The 26903-nt window shown below is 41.8% G+C and overlaps 1 protein-coding gene across 2 annotated transcripts in view; it reads right to left on the bottom strand.

The window, feature by feature from the left end:
* Positions 1 to 26903, bottom strand: part of kirrel3a (kirre like nephrin family adhesion molecule 3a) — a 279028-nt gene that overhangs the window by 133397 nt on the left and 118728 nt on the right. For both annotated transcript variants that reach the window (XM_024393565.2, XM_024393566.2), the window contains exon 2: positions 14076 to 14225. In XM_024393565.2, the coding sequence (XP_024249333.1) occupies positions 14076 to 14225 (150 nt within the window). The remainder of the gene's footprint in view (positions 1 to 14075; positions 14226 to 26903) is intronic.

Genomic DNA, 26903 nt, shown 5'->3' with positions numbered 1-26903 from the left:
CATACTTCCCAAGGCTATGTACTTACCCAGGAGCAAGCAACCTAATGTAAAGTGAAGGGAAATTTGTATTACTTTGTAGTTTTGATGTAACAACCTTTGCAGACAATAGGCTAACCAGGAGTAGGCTAATAAGGCTAATAAGGCTAATAAGGAGACAGGAGAACATTTTTCAGTTGGACTTTTCTTTAATAAATTTGACAAAGATTCACATTCAAACTATTCAAATTCAATTCCCCATTTCAGACTCAAAGAAATAATTATTCTATTTAGTAGAAACACAGGGTGGCAAAAACTAGCTTGCTAGCATTTCCCCATCATTCACTAATGTAGCTAGCTAGCTTGGTGTCACTGGTAGCCTATGGCCAAAACCTTTTCCAACTCAGTTAATAAACGTTACCAAATCATCATAAAAATCATGAAAGACTTAGCTTACAATGTTATTTACAATGTTTTTGACTTACTTTGTGTATTATAAACCTTTAAAAACATTATAATTAAAGAGAGGGGAGAGGTCAGTGTGATATCACTTCCTGGCTTCTTATATTTCCAAATGTTCTTCTTTTGAAAGTGCAAACTTACAATGTCCTTCACTAAATAGTGAACAAAAAGGTAAACAAAATGTTTTTTTGTATGTGCAGAGAGGAAGAGAAAGTGAGAGGCCCAACTTGGCGGAACATCTGTCTCCCTCCAGTAGGTAGCAAGACTGCTTCCATCACGTGGACTGGGAGATGTTTCGTATTGCGTCAGACAACAACATTGACGAATACGCTGATTCGGTGTGCGAGTTCATTAGAACGTGCGTTGAAGATGTCGTTCCCATAGCAACGATTAAAACATTCCCTAACCAGAAACCGTGGATTGATGGCAGCATTCGTGTGAAACTGAAGGCACGAACCACTGCTTTTAATCAGGGCAAGGTGTCTGGTAACATGGCTGAATACAAACAGTGCAGCTATTCCCTCCGCAAGGCTATCAAACAAGCTAAGCGCCAGTACAGAGACAAAGTAGAATCTCAATTCAACGGCTCAGACACAAGAGGTATGTGGCAGGGTCTACAGTCAATCACGGACTACAGGAAGAAACCCAGCCCAGTCACGGACCAGGATGTCTTGCTCCCAGGCAGACTAAATAACTTTTTGCCCGCTTTGAGGACAATACAGTGCCCACGGCCTGCAACGGAAACATGCGGTCTCTCCTTCACTAATGTAAGACATTTAAACGTGTTAACCCTCGCAAGGCTGCAGGCCCAGACGGCATCCCCAGCCGCGCCCTCAGAGCATGCGCAGACCAGCTGGCCGGTGTGTTTACGGACATATTCAATCAATCCCTATACCAGTCTGCTGTTCCCACATGCTTCAAGAGGGCCACCATTGTTCCTGTTCCCAAGAAAGCTAAGGTAACTGAGCTAAACGACTACCGCCCCGTAGCACTCACATCCGTCATCATGAAGTGCTTTGAGAGACTAGTCAAGGACCATATCACCTCCACCCTACCTGACACCCTTGACCCACTCCAATTTGCTTACCGCCCAAATAGGTCCACAGACGATGCAATCTCAACCACACTGCACACTGCCCTAACCCATCTGGACAAGAGGAATACCTATGTGAGAATGCTGTTCATCGACTACAGCTCGGCATTCAACACCAAGTCGTCATCAAGCTCGAGACCCTGGGTCTCGACCCCGCCCTGTGCAACTGGGTACTGGACTTCCTGACGGGCCGCCCCAGGTGGTGAGGGTAGGCAACAACATCTCCTCCCCGCTGATCCTCAACACTGGGGCCCCACAAAGCCCTCTCCTGTACTCCCTGTTCACCCACGACTGCGTGGCCATGCACGCCTCCAACTCAATCATCAAGTTTGCGGACGACACAACAGTGGTAGGCTTGATTACCAACAACGACGAGACGGCCTACAGGGAGGAGGTGAGGGCCCTCGGAGTGTGGTGTCAGGAAAATAACCTCACACTCAACGTCAACAAAACTAAGGAGATGATTGTGGACTTCAGGAAACAGCAGAGGGAACACCCCCATCCACATCGATGGAACAGTAGTGGAGAGGGTAGCAAGTTTTAAGTTCCTCGGCATACACATCACAGACAAACTGAATTGGTCCACTCACACAGACAGCATCGTGAGGAAGGCGCAGCAGCGCCTCTTCAACCTCAGGAGGCTGAAGAAATTCGGCTTGTCACCAAAAGCACTCACAAACTTCTACAGATGCACAATCGAGAGCATCCTGGCGGGCTGTATCACCGCCTGGTATGGCAACTGCACCGCCCTCAACCGTAAGGCTCTCAGAGGGTAGTGAGGTCTGCACAACGCATCACCGGGGGCAAACTACCTGCCCTCCAGGACACCTACACCACCCGATGCTACAGGAAGGCCATAAAGATCATCAAGGACATCAACCACCCGAGCCACTGCCTGTTCACCCCGCTGCCATCCAGAAGGCGAGGTCAGTACAGGTGCATCAAAGCTGGGACCGAGAGACTGAACAGCTTCTATCTCAAGGCCATCAGACTGTTAAACAGCCACCACTAACATTGAGTGGCTACTGCCAACACACTGTCAATGACACTGACTCTACTCCAGCCACTTTAATCATGGGAATTGATGGGAAATGATGTAAATATATCACTAGCCACTTTAAACAATGCTACCTTATATAATGTTACTTACCCTACATTGTTCATCTCATATGCATACGTTGATACTGTACTCTATATCATCGACTGCATCCTTATGTAATACATGTATCACTAGCCACTTTAACTATGCCACTTGGTTTACATACTTATCTCATATGTATATACTGTACTCAATATCATCTACTGTATCTTGCCTATGCTGCTCTGTACCATCACTCATTCATATATCCTTATGTACATATTCTTTATCCCCTAACACTGTGTATGACAGTATTTTTTTTGGGAATTGTTAGTTAGATTACTTGCTCGTTATTACTGCATTGTCGGAACTAGAAGCACAAGCATTTCGCTACACTCGCATTAACATCTGCTAACCATGTGTATGTGACAAATAAAATTTGATTTGATTTGATTTGATTTGATTTGATTTTGTTTCACCCACCAAGCAAGGAGTTTTGTATGGAGGTCAATGAGAGAATGTTGAATTTGGTCAACAAAAAATGTAATGGCTTAAATGTTCATTTTGTATGAGGTTATAATAATCCATGCCTTCTGGGAATGTTATAAAGTCCAAAAGTTATGGATGTAGTTAGAAATGTGTCTGTCAGAAGTATGGAAATGTATATATTTCAAGACATGGCATGTACTGTAAGGGTGCAGTGAGATGGGTTGGACGATACCTTTCTCATCAATCATCTTGAAAAAACGTATATACTTAAAAACTGAAAATCAACCAATGTCAGTGTCCCTAGTTCTTGTGTTATTTGTTTGTTTTAGTTGGTCAGGACGTGAGTTGGGTGGGCATTCTATGTTTTGTGTTTCTAGATTGGTTTTCTGTGTTCGGCCTAGTATGGTTCTCAATCAGAGGCAGGTGTCGGTAGTTGTCTCTGATTGAGAATCATACTTAGGTAGCCTGGGTTTCACTGTTGTTTTGTGGATGATTGTTTCCGTGTCTGTGTTTGTTCTCCACACGGTACTGTTCCGGTTTTGTTCACGTTTAATGTTTTGTATTCATTGAGTGTTCAGTTTATGTTTTTAAATAAACAACCATGGACACTTACCACGCCGCATCTTGGTCCGCTCCTTGCTACACCTCCTCTTCAGACGAAGAGGATGAAAACCCTTACAGTCAGCCTTTAAATGCTTTATTATCCAAATGTCGAAAGATCTTGTGGGCGATTGAGAGAAATAAAATGGGGCAGTTTGAGGCCAAGTGGCAGAGAGGGATGAAGGCGCTGGAGATGGGGGTGTGAGCAGGTGGGCCTGGGCAGGTGTGATGTAGATGTTGTTTGTATGTGTATGTTTGTATTGTCTAAAAATATCAAATAAAATCGTACAAAAAAATGTAATGAAGAAAAATGACAAGCTATTATTTGATTTATTTTCCTATACATTCTTCATTGTAACCACAATGTCACAGATAATTGAACAAACATAACATGAGCAGATTAACTTGGTCTAAACATTTCTTTATAAAAGACAATCAGAAAGAATGTTGGTACTTATTTATTTTGATCCAAAGCCACCAATGAGTGAGTCACTCAGCTTTATGCTGTCAAATATAGCTTTATGCTGTGAAATAGCCTACTAAATAGACCAAGCCTAAACAAATATATTAACTTGTAAAAAAAATATGTTTATAAATAAACACGCTGCATTTTGGTCCTCCTCTCCTCCCCAGGAAGAAAACCGTTACAACATCAGCAAAGAAGGACTGTTTTTCAGAAGCTCACGTTAAATAGAGGGGCTATTAACTCTTTCTCACTGTGTTAAATAAAGCGAGTTTGTCATTTAGAATTATTTCTGTATGTTTTTAGATGGAGAAAAACCAAAATGCCCACCATGCCTATGTTTCGAAAATCGTCCATCCACATGTCAAGTCTAATTGTGCCATTGTATTTACCCAAGTTCTCTATCAACTTCGGGACCACTCACCACCTTTTTTTTGTTGCCTTATGCAAGACTCTAGTGCCAGAGAAGAAAGACTCTTGGACAAACATTCACACCTCCATTAATTTGCGCCACAGTTTAGACTACCGATAGATCAGCGTTCTAACTCCCCCTTGTGATCGTGTGGTGCAATGACAGAATGACGCAATTTACCACAACCTGCCACCATCTACCACAAATGGTTGCAGCATAAGCTCAAAACTTTTCATTGAGGAATAACTGAATTTGCCACATGAGGTTTATTTGATTGAATAGAAGTTTTGTAATGCTGAAGTTGTTACGAGTATACTGACATAAGTAGGTCACATGAGATCCCGGAAACTTTGAGAAAAAACACTTTAGATTAGAGTTGTCTCTAGATAGCTATGCATATTCATGACATGAGGCTAGTAGAATAGCATCTCTTGCCAATGAATGCAGGTGGTTGATGTCAACAACCCTCATCAAATATTTGAAATATCGATTACAAAAATTAGATGTATCCATCAATCCAAAGAAAGAATAGGCGGGAGCTAGACAGCCTGCCGTGCTGCTTTGTGGACAACGACTACCATTGTTAAGGTGGAGAGACATGTATCTTGCTGGTATATCCATAATCTTTGTTAAGTGAAAGTTCACCAGGAAGTGATGTCAAACTGACCTCTCACACTCTACTCTGCAGACAAAATGGAAGCCACATGCTATTTCTGTCTCTTAATTTTTTGTGTTGATAAAGGTGTGCCATGTGCAAGGGTGCAATGTAAGTACAAAAAGTGAAATAGGACCCAAAAGATGTTGAACTATGCCTGGGCAGGGTGAAGCTAGAGGAAACTCTGGTGGAGGTCTGTAGCGGTCCTGACGTGCAAATCGGTCGTCCGACCTGGGTATAGGGGAGAAAGACTAATTGAACCATCTAGTAGCTGGTTCCCTCCGAAGTTTCCCTCGGGAAACTGGCGCTGTGGGATGAACAGAACGCCGGGTTAAGGCTCCCGATGCCGACGCTCATCAGACCCCAGAAAAGATGTTGTTCGATATAGACAGCAGGACGGTGGCCATGGAAGTCGGAATCCGCTAAGGAGTGTGTAACATACCGTCGCCGGCAACGAGAGCCTCGAGGGCTATGCCGCGATGAATAGGAGGGCCGCCACGGTGAGCACGGAAGCATAGGGCGCGGGCCCGGGTGGAGCCACCGCGGGTGCAGATCTTGGTGGTAGTAGCAAATATTCAAACGAGAACTTTGAAGGCCGAAGTGGAGAAGGGTTCCATGTGAACAGCAGTTGAACATGGGTCAGTCGGTCCTAAGAGATGGGCGAACGCCATTCGGAACGGAGGGGCGATGGCCTCTGTCGCCCCCGTCCGATCGGAAGGGAGTCGGGTTCAGATCCCCGAATCTGGAGTGGTGGAGATGGGCGCCGCGAGGAGTCCAGTGCGGTAACGTGACTGATCCCGGAGAAGCTGGAGGGAGCCCCAGGGAGAGTTATCTTGTCTTTGGGAAGGGCAGTGTAATCTTAAGCACAGGACAGTAGAGGTCCAAGCGGCAAAGAAAGTCCAGGCAATAGGGCCATGCCATCAAGAGATGGAGATTATAGTGGGCAAGATTTATAAACAAAGGGGCCTGGAGACAGGACCCCAACACCTAATAATGGTGATGAGTATAAAATAAAATAATTTTAAGGTCCAAGCAATGGGGTCGTGCCATCAATAGAATGGTGATTATAGCGGGCAAGAAACTTACAAGCAAGGGAATGGGCAATCCATCCAGGAAGTGGGATTTTTTTGATGTGGGTATTTTCAATTGAATGCCTATAGATTATCTAATGGGTTAGGACCCAAATTGCAGTTCCTATGGCTTCCACTAGATGTCAACAGTCTTTAGACATTGTTTCAGGCTTGTTTTCTGGAAAATGAAGAAGAATGAGACCTTTCTGACCGTAGAATCATGCAGTGCTGGTTTATGCGTGTGACCGAGTGCACGACTGTTACGGTTTTCTTGCGGTGAAGGAGAGTCGGACCAAAATGCAGCGTGATATTCTTGATACATGTTTAATGACGATAAAACAACAAACGTAACGTGAAAACCTATACAGCCTATCTGGTGCAAACAAACACAGAGACAGGAACAATCACCCACGAAACACTCAAAGAATATGGCCGCCTAAATATGATTCCCAATCAGAGACAACGATAAACCCCTGCCTCTGATCGAGAACCACTTCAGACAGCCATAGACTATGCTAGAAAACCCCACTAAGCCACAATTCTAAAACCTACGACAAACCCCAAGACTAAACCCATGTCACACCCTGGCCTAACCAAAATAATAAAGAAAACACAGAATACTAAGACCAGGGCGTGACAACGACCTTCGTTGTTTTTCCTTTCTATTGAATACGAAATATTATTGATTATTTAGACAATTGAAAACCTGAGGATTAATTATAAACATCGTTTGACATGTTTCGACGAACTTTACCGGTACTATTAGGATGTATTCGTCTGCATGTTTTGACCACCTTTGTGCCAGTGGATTACTGAACAAAACGCGCCAACAAAACTGAGTTTTTGGGATATAAAGAGGGACTTTATTGAAGAAAACAAACATTTATTGTGTAGCTGGGACTCTCGTGACTGCAACCATATGAAGATTTTCAAAGGTAATTGGTGAATTGTATCTCTATTTCTGACGTTTGTAATTCCTTTACTTGGTTGTAAAATGTTGGTATGCTTTTGTATGCGGAGCGCTGTCCTCAGATATATCGCATGGTATGGAGTTTCACCGGATGTTGTCGAGGTGGGTTGCTAGCGGAACGCCTGCGCGAGAAAGGTTAACTAAATCTTTCATACATTTGATGCTGATTTTGTAACGTTTATTGACCAGGTTGGAAAACATGTTGACATTGTGCCAGTGCGTAGATAACTAGCTAGCTAACTACATCAGTGAATGATGGGGAAATGCTAGCTAGCTTTACCACCAACCTGTGTTAGTATGTTTTACTATGTAACGGTTTTCTTCCATCGAAGGAGAGTCGGACCAAAATGCAGCGTGGTTAAATTGAGACATCTTTAATGACGATGAATACGAACAATACAAAAACAACAAACGGAATGTGAAAACCTATACAGCGTATCTGGTGAAATACAAAACACTGAGACAGGAACAATCACCCACAAACACACAGTGAAACCCAGGCTACCTAAATATGGTTCCCAATCAGAGACAACGAGAATCACCTGACTCTGATTGAGAACCGCCTCAGGCAGCCATAGACTATGCTAGACAACCCTACTCAACCACAATCCGAATACCTACTAAAACCCCAATACAAAAACACACCACAAAATAAACCCATGTCACACCCTGGCCAGACCAAATAAATATATAAACACAAAATACTAAGACCAGGGCGTGACATCCTAACTAAATAGTTATTGCTTTGAGTCTGAAATTAGGAATTTCATATGAATCTTTGTCAAATCCATTTAAGAAAAGTCCATCTGAAAAATTACGTCTCCTGGTTAGTCTATTGTCTGAAGAGGTTGTAACATTGTAACTACACTTTACATTAAGTACACTGTAAATACTTGTAACAACATTGCAAATACAGAGTTGGTTGTTAAAGAATTTTACATTGTCAGTACAAAATTATACATGGCCATCATATTTATAATGTTAATCAATAGAAAAAATCATGCCAGCTACATTTCCTATTGTTTTGGTTGAAGTTAATCTTGCATTTTACCTTACACAGAGAAAAGAACTGGAGAAAAGTACAATAGTTACTCATCAGTCAGAGAGTTGTCTGCTGATAGAATGCTAGTTTGTGAATTCTCATTCAAGTTGAGAAGTGCAACTGAAGCATAAAATGAGTCTGACGTCGAGCAGAAATTACAATAAGAAGCATTTTAGATCTGCGTTTACAAAATGCAGCAGTATACTTCTTTCGCGTTTTATCTATTTTTATTGTATGAACAACGCAGAATTCTGCGTTAACGCGACCCTTGCTGTCTGCAAAGGTTGTTGCATTGTAACTACATAGTATTTATAAAGGGTATACCTTACTGGGTTTCCCTTTACATTAAGTTGCTTGCTCCTGGGTGGGTACATGACGATTACAAGTGTATCCTATGTAACTACATTGTTCTTTCATGACACTTGATTCAGTATAGCCCTTGATCACATAGAAATAACATAGAAATAAACTAATTTAATATAACCAGCAGTTAATGACAGGGTGTGGCTTGTTACAATTGTTGTTACCAGGTCCTAGCCTATTTGTCAAAACTGGTATTACATGATAGTTGGTATTACATGATGATTCAATGATAGTAGCATCTTGTATGTAACAAGGTCATACACCGAGTGTTCAAAACATTAAGAACACATTCCTAAGTTTGAGATGCACCCCTTTTGACCTCAGAACAGCCTTCATTTGTCGGGGCATGGACTACAAGGTGTCGAAAGCGTTCCACAGGTATGCTGGTCCATGTTGACACCTATGCTTCCCACAGTTGTGTCAAGTTGGCTGGATGTCCTTTGGGTGTTGGACCATTCTTGATACACTGTTGAGCATGAAAAACCCAGTAGTGTTGCAGTTCTTGACACACTCAAACAGGGGGGCCTGGCACCTACAACCATACCCAGTTCAAAGGCACTTAAATATTTTGTCTTGCCCATTCACCCTCTGAATGGCACACACACACACTCAATGTCTCAATTGTCTCAAGGCTTAAAAATACTTCCTGTCTCCTCCCTTTCATCTACACTGATTGAAGTGGATTTAAAAGGTGACATCAATAAATCTGTATCATGGAAAGAGCAGGTTCCTAATGTTTTGTACTCTCAGTGTATTTTCAAATGTGTAATTACCAAAAAATTGTTACATAGTGGAACTAGAGAATGTGTAATGACATAAGAAGTTACACATTTGGAATAACCTTCAGCAAGTGAATCTGTAATTATACATTCCTTCTTCCAATTGTGTAATAACTGATTCCGCAACAACCCTATTACCATGTAATTATATAGTAAAACCTATAACTACTATGTTGTTAACAGTTATTACTGTGTTAGTTACATAGTAATATGGGCAACTTAATGTAAAGTGTAACCAAAAGGAGAAATGTAGAATAGAGAGATAAATAGAGATGGATAGGAAGACGGGTAAGGGAAAGACTTCAGAGAGGGAGGAAAGGAAAGAGAGGAAGAGAGTGAGAAAGAAAGGTGCTATAATAGAGAGAGAAAGAGAGCTAGACTGGAAGACAAGTAAGGTACAGAAAGAGAGATAGAGGCGAGAAGAAAAAAGAGAAACTGACAAAAAATCTTGCCCAAGAAAGTAAGAGATAGAGTGAGAAGAGAAGAGAAGCAGAAAAACTGAAAGTAGCCCTGTTTGAGGAAGATAGTGAGAGAAAGCGAAACCCAGAGGACAATCCATCCAGAATTTTTTTTTTTAGGTCTTTGGATTTTCCAATGCTTTTCTATGGGGAAGCCAAATTATTAGGACCCAGATTGCAGTTCCTATGGCTTCCACTAGATGGCAACAGTCTAGAAATTGTTCAATGTTTTTTTTTTGTTAAATGAAGAAGTAGTCGTATTCTTTCTAAGTGCCACTCAGGTGGACTCTAGTCTTTTGGTGCGCGTGAATGAGAGTGCACTCCGTGTTGTTTTTCTCCGGTATTGGAAACAGTTTATTCCGTCTTCAATTTTATCGATTATTTACATTTTAGGGTACCTGAAGTTGGATTAGAAACGTTGTTTGAAATGTTTGGACCAAGTTTACAGGTAACTTATTAGATCCTTTGTCGGCATGCTGGAACAGGCGACTTGGAACAGGTGTATTTCTGAATCAAATGTGCCAAATAAACTGACATTTTTTGTATATAAAGAAGGACTTTATTGAACGAAACGACCATTCATTGTGTAACTGAGACCTTTGGGATTGCAAAAAGATGAAGATCTTCAAAGGTAAGAGATTCATTTTATTGCTATTTCTGACTTTCGCGATGCATCTGTTTGGTTGGAAAATGTGTTTCATGCTTTTGTATGCGGGGCGCTGTCCTCAGATAATCACATGGTATGCTTTCGCCGTAAAAGCCTTTTTTGAAATCTGACAAAGCGGCTGGATTAACAAGAAGTTAATGTTTAAGCAAATGTAAAACACTTGTATTTTTTGTGTCTATTTCTGTATTTTGAATTTGGCGCTCTGCAATTTCACTGGATGTTGTGGAGGTGGGTCGCTAGTGGAACGTCTGCGCCAGAAAGGTTAAACTTCTGAATGAATGATTATATAGATCGAAGCCGCCTCTTAACCTGTAGTGACACCCCATCCCGTGAACGGGACTGTTGTCATCATCTGACACTAATTAGCATAACGCAACGGACATAAATCTTCCTAGAAAATATTCCTATTCATGAAAATCACAAGTAAAATATATTGGAACACAGCTTAGCCTTTTGTTAATCACCCTGTCATCTCAGATTTTCAAAATATGCTTTAAAGCCAACGCTAGACAAGCATTTGTGTAAGTTTATCATAGCCTAGCATAGCATTATGCCTTGCTAGCAGCAGGCAACCTTGTCACGGAAATCAGAAAAGCAATCAACTTCGGATGTTTTCACTCACGAGACTCCCAGGTAGACAGCCAAAGTTAATCTTTTCCCCAAATATTATTTTTGTAGGCGAAATAGCTCCGTTTGTTCTTCACGTTTGGCTGAGAAATCGCCCGGAAATTGCGGTCACCACAACGCCAAAAAATATTCCAAATTAGCTCCATGATATCGACAGAAACATGGCAAACGTTTAAAATCCATCCTCAAGGTGTTTTTCTAATATCTATTCGATAATATATCCGTGGGGACAATTCGTTTTTCACTAGGACCGATTGGAATAATGGCTACCTCTGTATTTTACGCGAGAATCTCTCTCGGAGCCACCATGTGACCACTTACGCAATGTGGCCTCCTATGGCTATTCTTCAACAGAAATGTGTAAAACTACGTCACAATGCTGTAGACACCTTGGGGAATACGTAGAACGCGTAAGCTCGTTGATGGTACATTCACAGCTGAATAGGGAGTCATTGGAATGCAGCGCTTTCAAAACCTGGGGCACTTCCGGTTTGGATTTTTCTCAGGCTTTCGCCTGCAACATCAGTTCTGTTATACTCACAGACAATATCTTTACAGTTTTGGAAACGTTAGTGTTTTCTATCCAAAGCTGTCAATTATATGCATATTCTAGCATCTTTTTTTTTACATGATATGCCTAAAATACTTATATCCACTAGGCTAATAAATAATACAATTTTGCCTTTTGATTATTTAATTAACCTATATTATCCCTTTGGAGCACATGCAAAAGTGATTTAGAGTTCTTGAACGGGAGTGACAAAATCTTTTACAATTGAATTTGAATGAACTGAATGATGAGGATAAAGAGGAAGAGATTGAGCTATTTAATATATGTGTTTTATTTATTATATTTACTTGTGGAATGTTACCGAATAGATGACAAGAATATAAATAATAATCTGGTGGCATTGATAGAGTGTCAGGCGGATAATGGAGTGAAAGTGCACTGTACTGTAAGTATGCAACAACGTAGCCTTTCCAATAAATTGGAATACAAAAGAGGTCATTCACCCTTGATGGGCTATCAGCAGGACAATAGATTCTTGCCGAGTTTAGGGACTATAAATGTATTAATGGCATGTCACGTCACCTATCTCTTTGCATAGCCCACCACATGCAGTGTTTTCTAACCACACCTGGATGGATTCCACAAGTAAATGTAATAAATTACTATGAGAATAAATATCACTGAATTACAGAAATATTGGTATTAAGTAGGCTAATGCAATTGAAGGCAACAAATTGTTGCTTACTGAAACACCCAAAGTCATTAAATTGTTATAATAGTATTTGAAGCAATAGCCTACCCGCGTGTATTCAACTATTTCAGCACTGTTTCGCGCTGCTTTGAGACAAGCATGAAGACTGATCTTGATAAATAAATACGATTTTTATTTTCACTGAATCTCTGTTTGGGTGTTGGTTAGCCTACAATTAGGGTGTGGAAATGTTAGGATTATTTTGCTCTTCCCTGCCAGTCGCTTAGTAGCCTAGGCCTACTCCCAACCGGTCACGTTGTACAGCACCATATATTCCTAACGGAAACCCTGAGGCCTAAAATGTATTTTCGCTTTTCCTGGAATAGAAACACCATAATATTAATAAATTTAATTAAGCAAAATTTCTAAGAGTATAAACAGCACAATAAATACAATAATAAATTATAATTAATCCCATACAGTCTGTTCTAACAACAAAAAATGCACAGCCAATATTATAAACATTCAAATGCATTCATGAATTCAATCGCTTTAACTGACATGTTGCAGTTTATTCATTGTTTAATTATGCAAGGCTCCCTTTTTAACATTTTTTTGTTTCATAACTAAAATGCTTGACTGTATTTAAAGACATGGGTGGCTTGTATGCTGTGTGATGACATGCACAAATTAATTAATGATTGATTGATATACTGTATATTGAAGTAGGCTTTTATGCCAATAAGTAAGTTACGCTAAAACAGCTACAGTAAACATGACTCTTAGGCCTACAGCTCCATGTCATTTCAATAACTTAGCTTCTCAAAGACGCCCTCTGGTGGTCGAACTAGCATTAATGGCAACAATGGCTGACTATGACGTCATGCACTCCCAACATGCTATACCATTCCATAGCACCCCGCAAGCTGTGGAGGCTCTTGAGGGGATGATGGCTTTTACTAACGGCTGAAATTGAGTCAATGGAGAGGTATCAACCATATGAAAACCATATGTTTGATACCATTCCATTAACTCCATTCCAGCCATTATTATGAGTCGTCCTCCCCTCAGCAGCCTCCACTGGCGGTATGATGCAACTATTAAAGGAAGAACCACTGTAGGTAGGGGTAAAAGTAACAGGGCAACTGGGTTAGATAATAAACAGAGTAGCAGCAGCGTATGTGAAAGAGTGTGAACGTGTGTCTATGTGTGTGTGTGTGTGTGTGTGTGTGTGTGTGTGTGTGTGTGTGTGTGTGTGTGTGTGTGTGTGTGTGTGTGTGTGTGTGTGTGTGTGTGTGTGTGTGGCATCAATATTCATGTGTATGTCTGTGTGAGCTTATGTAGTGTGTGTGTATGTGTGAATTGGAGTGTTAGTGTAGTATGTGTGAGTGTGTGTGTCGAGTTCAGTAAGTGTGCATAGAGCCAGTGCAAGAGAGTCAGTGCAAATAAAAAGGGGGTCAATTTAAGTAGTCTGGGTAGCCATTTGATTAACTGTTCAGCAGTCTTATGGCTTGGGGGTAGAAGCTGTTCAGGAGCATTTAGGTCCCAGACTTGGCGCTCCGGTACCGCTTTTAGATATAGATATAAAGGGTTTCTGAAAGCTTGATAAATGCCACATTATCACCATTCTAAGTAAAGTGATACTGTAATAAGTAAGGGGCTTTCCTACCTGAGAGGTCCCTGTTGACTCCCAGGGCCATGCCATCTCGGAGCCAGAGCACCATGCCATGGTACCCAGGGATGGAGCAGGGCAGGGTCACTGGCTGACCCGCCACCACCACCAGGTCTGTGGGCTGCTGGGTAAACACCGCACTGGCCCCTGAAACAGAGAAAAAGGGTATATTGTCAAAATAGTTTCCATATCATTTCATTTTGTACACACACATTTAGTGATATATGCCATTAAACCACAAGAGTCTACGTCCTGTCTACTAAGCTAAATGGAATTGTTTTAAGAACGTCATACCAAGGATAATTTGATTTAGAATTTTAAGCCGTTGAAGTATCTAAAAAATATTTTAAACAAATACTTGAGGAAACATTTGTCCTTACTACTATTAGCTCATTGAATAACCAACTCACTACACGGAACAACAGATAGTCACCCCCCCCAAAAAAAGTGTTTATCTTACATCTGAGAAATATAAGAAAAATCAGTATGTGGACACCCCTTCAAATTAGTGGATTTGGCTATTTCAGCCACACCCGTTGCTGGCAGGTGTATTAAATCGAGCACACAGCCATGCAATCTCCAAAGAAAAACATTGGCATTAGAACACCCCTACTGAAGGGCTCAATGACTTTCAACGTGGCACTGTCATAGGATGCCACCTTTCCAACAAGACCACATTTCTGCCCTGCTAGAACTGCCCCGGTCAACTGTAAGTGCTGTTATTGTGAAGTGGAAACGTCTAGGAGCAACAATGGCTCAGCCACGAAGTGGTAGGCCACACAAGCTCTCAGAACGGGACTGCTGAGTGCTGAATTGCGTAGAGCGTAAATATAATCTGTCCTCGTATGCAACACTCACTACTGAGTTCCAAACTGCTTCTGGAAGCAACGTCAGCACAATAACTGTGCGTTGGTAGCACCAGGAAATGTTTTTCCACAGCTGAGCAGCCACACACAAGCCTAAGATGACCATACTCAATGCCAAGTGTTGGCTGGAGTGGTGTAAATTTGCCACCTTTGGACTCTGGATCAGTGGAAACGTTTTCTCTGGAGTGATAAATCACGCTTCATCATCTGGCAGTCTGACGGACGACTCTGGATTTGGCAGATAAGGAGAATGCTACCTGCTCCAATGCAAAGTGCCAACTGTAAAGTTTGGTGGAGGAGGAATAATGGTCTGGGGCTGATGTTCATGGTTTGGGCTAGGACCCTTAGTTCCAGTGAAGGGAAATCTTAATGCTACAGTATACAATGACATTCTAGACAATACTGTGCTTCCAACATAGTGGCAACAGTTTGGGGAATGCCCTTTCCTGATTCAGCGAGGTCAATACAAAAATGGTTTGTCGAGATTGGTGTGGAAGAACTTGATTGGCCTGCACAGAGCCCTGACCTCAACACCATTGAACACCTTTAGGATGAATTGGATCGCCGACTGCGAGCCAGCCCTAATTGCCCAACATCAGTGCCCAACCTCACTAATGCTCTTGTGGCTGAATGGAAGCAAGTCCCCGCAGCAATGTTCCAACTTTTAGTGGAAAGCCTTCCCAGAAGAGTGGAGGCTGTTATAGCAGCAAAGGGGAGACCAACTCCATATTAATTGGCTGATGGGTCCTCCCGAGTGGTGCAGTGGTCTAAGGCACTGCATCGCAGTTCTAGATGTGCCACTAGAGATCCTGGTTTGAGTCCAGGATCTGTCGCAGCTGGCCGGGACCGCGAGACCCATGGGGCAGCGCACAATTGGCCCATCGTCGTCCGGGTTAGGGGAGGGTTTGGCCTGCAAGGATGTCCTTCATCTATCATGCTCTAGTGACTCCTGTGGCGGGCTGGGCGCATGCATGCAGACACAGTCGCCAGGTGTACGGTGTTTCCTCCGACACATTGGTGTGGCTGGCTTTCGGGTTAAGCAGGCATTGTGTGAAGGAGTAGTACGGCTTAGTTGGGTTGTGTTTCGGAGGACGCATGGCTCTCGACCTTCGTCTCCGAGTCCGTATGGGAGTTGCTGCGATGAGACAAGACTGTAACTACCAATTGGATACCACGAAATTAGGAAGAAAAAGTCAAACATATATTTTTTTGAAATAAATAAGTTGGCAGATTGGCTGTACAGACTTCAGATGAGTCCCAAGATGCTTGTCATCTTTCCCGAGAGGGATCATAATCGTTTGTAGGCTACAGGGTCTGACAAACACCGCTCTAGCTCTGTCACGTTCACCTTAGATATGCAAGTATTACGTAGGTGGATGCGATGGATTGAGACGCATTCAATGCAAAAAACCCAGTTCTCTGTCTTAAACTGACAGATTTTATGGGGATCGTTTTATTATGCTCATTTGATTTCAGCGAGTCGCAGACATCAACCTCAGGGGGTTAAAGCTGACGCTCTTATCCAAAGTGACTTGCAGTAGCGCATGAATACATTTTCACATGGGTGGCCCCAGCAAGTATCAAACCCACAACCTTTGCATTGCAGGCGCAATGCCCTGCCAACTGAGCCATGCTAGCCTGGTGAGCAACAGCTCTGCTTCCAAGGAGGTACCGTCAGGGTAGATGTTAGATCGATGAAGCATTTGTTAGATATTTTTTTCCTGAGTGCAACAATGAATCCTAATACTAATGTTGCCACAGTAGCTCAGTGAAAATAAGCATACAGAAGCTATGGATGGAAGCAAGTCCGCGGACCATGCACCACTACAGAAAAACAAAAGATAAAGCGCTAATGATGTAGCAAGGAACTATTGACTTAACTGAGCTATGTTCAACAGAGAACACAAACAAACGGTAATTACCAATCATTTCTGTTAAATGGGGCAAGGAGAGGGAGAGGGAATGTAGCTGTTAGTGAAGGTATAAACAAACAAGAAATTGAACGGGCTGAACAGAGATGAAGGACAGGATGAAGAAAGACTAATCAAACAGTTGAAAGTCCTGCTGAGACAGAGGTTGTCCAAATATGGACAATTGCAAAGGTGACTATGCAGTGTGTTAGTTAGATAGTGTCCATGGATGGTTGAATTAATGGGGATTGGCTCGCATAGCGAAAAAATGCACAGGATAAGGTGCTGGCATTCGGCCACATCATCCCACATTCATAAATACTCCAACCCATTATCACATGGAAATATTCACACTCAACTTTCATTGCCTGCCATTTATGTTGACGTAAGGCTTACGGTAATGATGACACCAGGTATTAGGAGAGCACTTCTATTAACATCACAATTACCTTTTAAACCGCAAATGCATTACAGCAACCATCAAATCAAAAATTATCCCATGTAACTGTTCAACTTGATCTGTCTTTAGTCTCATTCATTCCCATCTCAACCCTGATTGCAACAAAGGACTGCAGTGTATTTCTATTGCTGGCAGCAGAGATGATTAGACATATCCGGCTATAGATTCTCTTGCAGCACACAGTGGTTATCTACTGTAATGTACACAGTATAGGTCAAGCACCATGTCTGTCTGAGAGACACAGTCACACACCCATGTGTGTGCGTGAGTGTTTGTGTGCGTGTGTGTGTGTACATGAGTGGAATCAACACTGAAGTACGGACTGGTACATTGCTGACAGCAGCTAACCTAATTTAGAAAACGCATCTTGAAAGGGTGTGAATATCGTGAGACAGGGTTTTCTGGAGGAGGGTTCGGTACAAGGTACGTGCAGGACACAGCCGGCTTTTATATAGTTTTGTAGGATGAAAACTTGAATGTCTCACTAAAGAAAATAACACTTATTCAAGGTCTTGCTGAATTGGGTTTCTACTATATCAACATCTCCGGTACACTGTGTCCAAACATTTTATACAGGAAAATCCTTTGGCTCTTTACTTCCTACAATGCGAAAAAAAAGGGGGAAAGCAGATGACATAAACCAAATCTTTACTTCTGCTCTCTCTGGAGACGTACTTGGTCGATTTCCGTCTTTTAATTCAATAAGCTGCAGCTTCATGAGATGTGCCTTTCATAAGCATCATCCAACCATTGATTAGATGAATCTCCATAGAGAACAGACACAGCAAACATAAGAACTGCTGTGCTATATTAGCGTGGTAGAGAGGATTATATGTCCCAAATGGCACCCTATTTTCTATATACTGCACTACTTTTGACCAGAACCATAGGGCTCTTAAGGGGAATAGGGTGCCATTTGAGACGCAAACATAGTCTTGTCTTGTTTACAGGCTTCCTTATTATGCTTCCATTTTGACAGTTACAGCTCTTAAGGTGTCTAATGTGTATCTATGGCAACGTGTATTTCTATCTCATATCTGATGTTATTAAGTGCTCTTGCTGAACAGTTGTTGTAATATGTGCTTATTTCTTTACGTAAAAAGTGAACAGTATTTTAGTATTTTATATACGATTATTTATCTACCAGTCATCCCTTGGTCCAGATCCAGACAGTTGCAAGATGGATGGCATGTTGAATATCGATCAGGCTGATGAGTCATGATGCCTTTCTCCCCAGACAATCCAACATTTTCTCAGTCCATTAGTGGAATCAACATTGTGTTACATGAGGCATTGCTGGTGCTCTTAAGGGGCACATTTGTTTAGTTTATGCAGGCAAGGTAGCAGCCTTTCACAGATTTAGACAGGACTTGATATCTTGGCGAAATTACTGCCAACATCATCTTCAGGTAAGCAAAGTGTGACAGTGTCAGGTAGTAAAAAATACTGGGACGTTCTGTGGGTGAAACCACTGTTGACTTGAGAAGGAGACCTATATGTTTGACTCTTGGGTTTTTACGCCATTCTGTTCATAAAATGTGCCTCCTCTGCCCCCTCTCCTACTAATAAATTGCATTTAATCTCATTATCTCACCTTGCCTCCTTTTCAAAGTACATTGGAGAAGATTGTCTGAAGGGCAAATCTAGGATCCTCTCCAATGCGTTTTGAGGAAGAGGCGAGTAGAGAGGATGCAAGGAATCAAGGAAATGCATTTGAGATTCACTATTTTAAGGTACATGTCTGTTTCAAAGACAGCATACTGTATGAATTAGCATTATTTCTACTCTGTGCTGTATGCATAAGGGAAATATACCTGCCTGCACAAACTGTTTACTTCCACTCATGATAAACAGTTCAGTTGAGTATTGCCTTTGCCACTGTTGGCGACATTAACAATATTCATGCTGACTTTCCACAGCAAATGTATTTCCCAGTACTCTCACCAATGTCAAAAGGCTGCCATCTCAAAATGCAGAAAAATGACTTGGTCTGACACAGTTTAACAAACAAAATCGACAGTTTGAGACCTCAGATAACCTCAGAAAGAGCACTGCCCCAAGAGAGACTTAAGGGCAAAGTCTGTTCACATTTACATTGCATTTAAAACCAAATGGAATCTCAGGATCTGTGGGGGTGCAATGTAATGCTTCAATCTAGCCCTGGACTCCTAGTGGTGCCTCACAACAGGGATTCTGCAGAGCATGGATAGCTCTAATGGGAGTCTGAATATAACAAATGAATCTCATCATCACATCGCCGGCTTCTCAGTGTGCGAGGACACACTGAGTCAATTCAAAACAAATACATATATTTTGTCAAGATTACTGCTCATAAATGTTCTGTTTGCCTAAAACTTTTACATTTCCCTTCACATTCAGGATGCCAAATTACATGAGCTCCTCCAGCACAAAGGCAAAAATTGTGCCTGTGCCAAACATTCTGAATTAGTTGGAGACTGACGTTTTCAGAAGTACAGAATGTTTTAGTTGTTAGAAGACTTACAATTGGGAGATGTGCCAAAATACAAGAGTGAGTAATCACTTTGTTTGTACCATGACTTACTCAAGAGAGTAAGGAAGTCTACACACACAGAAATGACTCAAGAGTAACTTAAGCTGAATTCACAAAACAGCAATCTCTGTTGGAAACCTCAATACATTGCTGCCATGTCTAGTTGATGATAGTTCAATTTGTCTGCAAATCTCATCTTGAGTCAAGGCTACTGAAGGGAATCAGTTTTGACAGGGTCACAGAGCAGTGTTGTACAACAGGGTTGGCATAAGGTAACAGGGTTGAGATGAATGTACATAGAGTACATGATAGGAAAATCTTTCTTTCGTTCAAATACCCAACCTCACAAAATTGATGACATCAGCTCTCAAGATGATACAAGATTTAAACCAGCATCTAACACAACCACATCGTTCCTAGAGGTGTTTGCCAATGTAATATGCACAGTATTACAGGGATCGATTTCTCCCGTTTGCCTGTGGATTTATTGAAATGCTATTAGGCTTATGAGTGGTGCCTCATTCCCTTACCTGTTGAGAACACTGAGAAGAGGGACATTTTGGCAGCTTTACTTAATAGTCACAAAAGACTGTGAAAGGTTTTGCCACGGCAAGATGGAAATGTGTGCCATAAACATCATCAGCGATTTAGTGCCAGAGTGCTGAGAACCATTCATTCTCATTACCATCACAGCCCTGCAGTCCCTTCACACTGCTCTAGGGAGAGGTGGCCACTGGTGTCCATAAACTAAAACAGGAGAGAGTGAAATATGGGGTTGTGTGCCCTGTCAACTTTGTGGGGACTAGTGCTTTGAGTGTGTGCTGGGCTACAGCACTAAAATGTCACAGTCGAAGATTGGAAAGTAATATTACATCAGTTTGGTACCTGTCAGTGCAATGTAAATTGTTAACAGCCGTGACAAAAAAATGATTCCATTTCATTGTCTTCCGGGGTTCCCTTTGTATTGTTATTGTCAGAAGGAGAAAATGAGTCTGTCAGAGGAAGAAAAACAAGAAGAAAAAAAAACTTAATCTACCGTGTATAATGGAATTATTACAGAGGATTGTAACGATCCACCTACAGTCCACAGTACTGTGAAATGTTTTCTGAGGATTTGACCAAATGTGTTTCCAAATGCTAAACACAATTGTCAAGATTGAAAAACCAGCCAGTCTTTCCTTCTAATCTTCTGTATTTTTTAAAATTAAAGATGGAAATGTGCCACAGTGTGACAAACACAAAAACATTATGTGTTGCCTCCCGTGGGTCTTCTGTGAAAAATGAAATTGTTACTTGTCAGGTTGGAGACAGACCTTGGAAGATAAGAGGTTTGGTTTTGGAGAAGAAGAAAAAAGGTCAAAATGGGCTTCCATTCAATTCTCCAAGTTACCCAGCTCCTGCTTCAGAAAATAAAGTGTCTTCTCCAGCTTCAACTAGGGTTGAGGGTAAGAGAGGAGAAAATGGAGCTAGAAGAACTTTGATTCTAGGATTGATCCTCCACCCACTGCACGAACAAAAGGTGCTCAAACGCGGCCCTAGGCCATTATCGCTGAAACGGAAAACACGAATCCAAACACCGCCAATCAAATAAGAGTTTCACTTCCTCTAAACCCAAGATAAAAGCGCACGAAGATCACGCTTTCCTTCCTTCTCTTGTAACATCATGAGGCGTGTGGGCGTTTTCCACATGACTGTTTACTTTAAACATAACTGCAGTTGCTTCACATACACTGTATAGGCCTACAGTAACTGCAAGGGGGGTGTGGGGGCTTCAATTCTAAAGAAGTCAAAAAGGTTTATTATGCCTTGTGGAATGGAAAAAAGAGAGTAGAGAAGTGCTTAAGGCCCATTTCCATTAGCCTTTAACAACACTGAGCTTTTAACAACTGAAAAGCCGGAAGTAATTGATAGATCGTATGCAGGGAGTTCTGTAGTGGGGGGAATGATTGTGAAAAGAGATGTGGGTAGAGAAGCTAATCTTGCCCCTGAGATGCAGCAAAAGGCCAAGTCATTGTATCAGCATAGAAACCTGTGTGTCCGACTCTCTGTTATGATTTCTTATTATCTCTGCTGAACAACGCTCCACAGCAATTACAAGGCACCTCTGCTTCAAGGAGATTAGTTACTTTGTGTAAGAACAAAGCCACAGACAACAACCTTGAGCACTCCCTAAGCGCACATGACAATAGGCAATAAAAAGGGGGGGATTGCACGACGTGTTTCACAGTTATGGTTTACTGTAAACCAATCTGACATATGAACTTGTCTTTTTTTAAAGATTCTTTATAAAATAGAAATGCAATAAACAACGTTGGTTGTGTTTGGCCACAGCTTTTGATGTGAAGAACAATAAGTCTGGAAAGAAATCCCAGGGTTGAGATGGACTGTAACGATACATTGATTCTTGTCAATATAAACAATTTCATTATAATCAATCACTTATTCAGAGGCAAAATATAATAAAGGTGAAAAAAATGGTCTCTAAAAAGGATTTAGGATTAGGTCATTACTGCGATGCAAGACGCTGAAATAAGTCACTCTTTCTTTGTACAGAATGATGGTAAAACTCAACCAATACCCATTATCTAGCCATGGTGATATAACACCATAGAATATATTGATTGGTTTGATGAAATCATGAGAAAAATGAACCCAGTCAGCGCTATCTGTTAAACTGATGGGTAATGACACTTTGGTGATGACCAAAAAGGGATGTTATCCAATTTAGTGCTCTGGAGTAGCCAGCTCTGGGATAGAGAGAAAATTGTTCTTCTCATGTAGAGATAGTGGCCATGTAGAGATAGAGGCCTTTGGAGATAGAGGCCTTGTGGTTATAGAGGCTAAGTAGATATAGAGGCCATGTAGAGGTAGAGGCCATGTGGAGATAGAGGCCATGTAGATATAGAGGCCATGTGGAGATAGAGGCCATGTAGATATAGAGGCCATGTGGAGATAGAGGCCATGTGGAGATAGAGGCCATGTGGAGATAGAAGCCATGTAGAGTAAGAGGCCATGTAGAGATAGAAGCCATATAGAGATAGAGGCCATGTAGAGATAGAAGCCATGTAGAGATAGAGGCCATGTAGAGATAGAAGCCATGTGGAGATAGAGGCCATGTGGAGATAGAGGTCATGTAGAGATAGAGGCCATGTAGAGATTGAGAGCCAAGTAGATATAGAGGCCATGTAGATATAGAAGCCATGTGGAGATAGAAGCCATGTAGAGATAGAGGCAATGTAGAGATAGAGGCCATGTAGATATAGAGGCCATGTAGAGGTAGAAGCCATGTAGAGATAGAGGCCATGTAGAGATAGAGGCCATGTAGATATAGAGACCATGTAGAGATAGAAGCCATGTGGAGACAGAGGCCATGTGGAGGTAGAGCCCATGTGTAGATATAGAGGCCATGTAGAGGTAGAGGCCATGTAGAGATTGAGAGCCAAGTAGATATAGAGGCCATGTAGATATAGAAGCCATGTGGAGATAGAGGCCATGTAGATATAGGCCATGTAGAGATAGAGGCCATGTAGAGGTAGAGACCATGTAGAGATAGAGGCCATGTAGAGATAGAGGCCATGTACAGATAGAGGCCATGTAGATATAGAGACCATGTAGAGATAGAGGCCATGTAGAGATAGAGGCCATGTAGAGGTAGAAGCCATGTAGAGATAGAGGCCAAGTAGAGATAGAGGCCATGTAGAGACAGAGGCCATGTTGATATAGAGGCCATGTAGATATAGAAGCCATGTGGAGATAGAGGCCATGTAGATATAGGCCATGTAGAGATAGAGGCCATGTAGAGATAGAGACCATGTAGAGATAGAGGCCATGTAGAGATAGAGGCCATGTAGAGTAGAGGCTATGTACAGATAGAGGCCATGTAGATATAGAGGCCATGTAGAGATAGAGGCCATGTAGAGGTAGAAGCCATGTAGAGAGAGGCCATGTAGATATAGAGGCCATGTAGAGATAGAGAAGATGTAGAGATAGAGACCATGTAGAGATAGAGGCCATGTAGAGGTAGAAGCCATGTAGAGATAGAGGCCATGTAGAGATAGAGGCCATGTAGAGACAGAGGCCATGTAGATATAGAAGCCATGTAGAGATAGAAGCCATGTAGAGATAGAGGCCATGTAGAGATAGAGGCCATGTAGAGATAGAGGCCATGTAGAGATAGAAGCCATGTAGAGATAGAGGCCATGTAGATATAGAGGCCATGTAGAGATTGAGAGCCAAGGAGATATAGAGGCCATGTAGATATAGAAGCCATGTGGAGATAGAGGCCATGTAGATATAGAAGCCATGTAGAGGTTGAGACCATGTAGAGATAGAGGCCATGTAGAGATAGAGGCCATGTAGAGATAGAGGCCATGTACAGATAGAGGCCATGTAGATATAGAGGCCATGTAGGGATAGAGACCATGTAGACACAGAGGCCATGTAGATATAGAGGCCATGTAGAGGTAGAAGCCATGTAGAGATAGAGGCCATGTAGAGGTAGAAGCCATGTAGAGATAGAGGCCATGTAGAGATAGAGGCCATGTAGAGGTAGAAGCCATGTAGAGATAGAGGCCATGTAGATATAGAGGCCATGTAGAGATAGAGGCCATGTAGAGGTAGAAGCCATGTATAGATAGAGGCCATGTAGATATAGAGGCCATGTAGAGATAGAGGCCATGTAGAGATAGAGGCCATGTAGAGATAGAGGCCATATAGAGATAGAGGCCATGTAGATATAGAGGCCATGTAGAGATTGAGAGCCAAGTAGATATAGAGGCCATGTAGATATAGAAGCCATGTGGAGATAGAGGCCATGTAGATATAGAAGCCATGTAGAGGTAGAGACCATGTAGAGATAGAGGCCATGTAGAGATAGAGGCCATGTAGAGATAGAGGCCATGTAGAGATAGAGGCCATGTAGAGATAGAGGCCATGTAGAGGTAGAAGCCATGTAGAGATAGAGGCCATGTAGAGATAGAGGCCATGTAGAGGTAGAAGCCATGTAGAGATAGAGGCCATGTAGAGATAGAGGCCATGTAGAGGTATAAGCCATGTAGAGATAGAGGCCATGTAGATATAGAGGCCATGTAGAGATAGAGGCCATGTAGAGGTAGAAGCCATGTATAGATAGAGGCCATGTAGATATAGAGGCCATGTAGAGATAGAGGCAATGTAGAGATAGAAGCCATGTAGAGATAGAGGCCATGTAGAGATAGAGGCCATGTAGAGATAGAAGCCATATAGAGATAGAGGCCATGTAGATATAGAGGTCATGTAGAGATTGAGAGCCAAGTAGATATAGAGGCCATGTAGATATAGAAGCCATGTAGATATAGAGGCCATGTAGAGATAGAGGCCATGTAGAGATAGAGGCCATGTAGAGGTAGAAGCCATGTAGAGATAGAGGCCATGTAGATATAGAGGCCATGTAGAGATAGAGGCCATGTAGAGGTAGAAGCCATGTATAGATAGTGGCCATGTAGATATAGAGGCCATGTAGAGGTAGAAGCCATGTATAGATAGTATACAGCAACAGTCAGATATCAATGGGATAGAACTGCCACCAAACATGGATGTTGTGTTTTTTTTAGCGCTGGTGGCGTTCATAAGTTGATTTCCAAAGTCCGATCTTAATTCGGCAATGACTTGCACCTGTACTGTACCGAAAGCACTGCACCCTCAAAAGTCATGTTGTGACATTGGAAAGTGAAATATGCATCTGTGTGTAAAACAGTGTCGAGTTTCAACAGATAACAGTCTATGAAGGACAGCTAATTGTGATGAGGGACAATATATTAAAATAAAAAACATGAGCTGGCGCACACCCAGAAAAATGTGTTTGTGTGGAGGTGCTGACTAACGGCAAGGGACAATATATTACCAGGACAAGACAAGGATGTGTTCCGGATATTACATTTTGTGGTCTATCGACAGTTGGACACCTTATCTGTGTGGGCTAAAGACTGATGCCAGGCGGCAACTAGACACATTGTCATACTTCATGTAACTGGAAGCTTTCCACCTACTGGAATGATATCTTTCGCACAGACCAGTCACTTGAAAAGTGTGCAGACACGTGATATATTGAATGTTAGAAAAGTACATAACAGAACATGTGCAAGTAGATTCCAGGTGTGTTGAAAGACATGTTTAACTGTGCCTCTTCTTTTGTTGGGTAATGCACAGAATGTCAGGATTTTGTGTTGCCTTTGAGAGTGCAAGTGCTCTTCGCTAGGCAGTTACAATATTTTTTCTGACCATGAAGCCCACCAAGTTAGCTTGATATTGCTTAACAATTACCTCTTTACACTCGTAGCTATATACAGGTTGAAAATGGCCAATTTGGGCACTGATAAGCTCCTAAATTGTAACGCAGTGGTTGTAAAGTAACATGTTATAAATGACGTCAGACCTGTCTCTGCGCTAAAATCCACTGTACTTTTGACTGACAGCCGTTCCGAACTTGAGCACTGCACACGACAAGAAGTTGCCCCCATCACTCCCGCTAATTGGGCAAATTTTGCTATTTTGTTTTGGTCTGAGTGAGGGAAATGCTGTAAATTAAGAGGACTCTATGCATTTTGAAAGATGACACATTGAAGATTATAATAAATACTGCTTTGATGTCATACAGGCAAACCAAACACCCCTGAGTCCAAACGTGCACTTCATATTTACATATCTTAAAACTCATGTCATAGGCCTATACAGTGTCACTGTTTATGATCACTATGTTTGATGTACAGTTAAAAGATGAAATGGAGTCATACCCTAGACTGTTCTGAACAGAATGAGCCTATGTTTGTCTTTTGTGAAGAAAATTCACTGCGGAACATGTACAAAATTATGATCGGTTTCTCTGAATTGCCCTGTGAAAGCCTAACACTGTAAGAGCGTATTTTATAACTTATAACTGCTGGCAATAGAACACACTTTCATATTATGCCCACCTGAACCAGAATACGATTTTTAAAAAGCTATTTTTTAATTGTGTGAACAACAACCGTGATTGTGTGATGGCGGGGATGCAGTGTTATGTTCCAAGCGAAATGCCTACAAGTGTGCTTGCTCTAGTTC

Source organism: Oncorhynchus tshawytscha, linkage group LG30 (assembly GCF_018296145.1).
Source record: "Oncorhynchus tshawytscha isolate Ot180627B linkage group LG30, Otsh_v2.0, whole genome shotgun sequence".
Classification (NCBI taxonomy): domain Eukaryota; kingdom Metazoa; phylum Chordata; class Actinopteri; order Salmoniformes; family Salmonidae; genus Oncorhynchus; species Oncorhynchus tshawytscha.
This window is presented reverse-complemented; position numbering and strand designations above follow the sequence as displayed.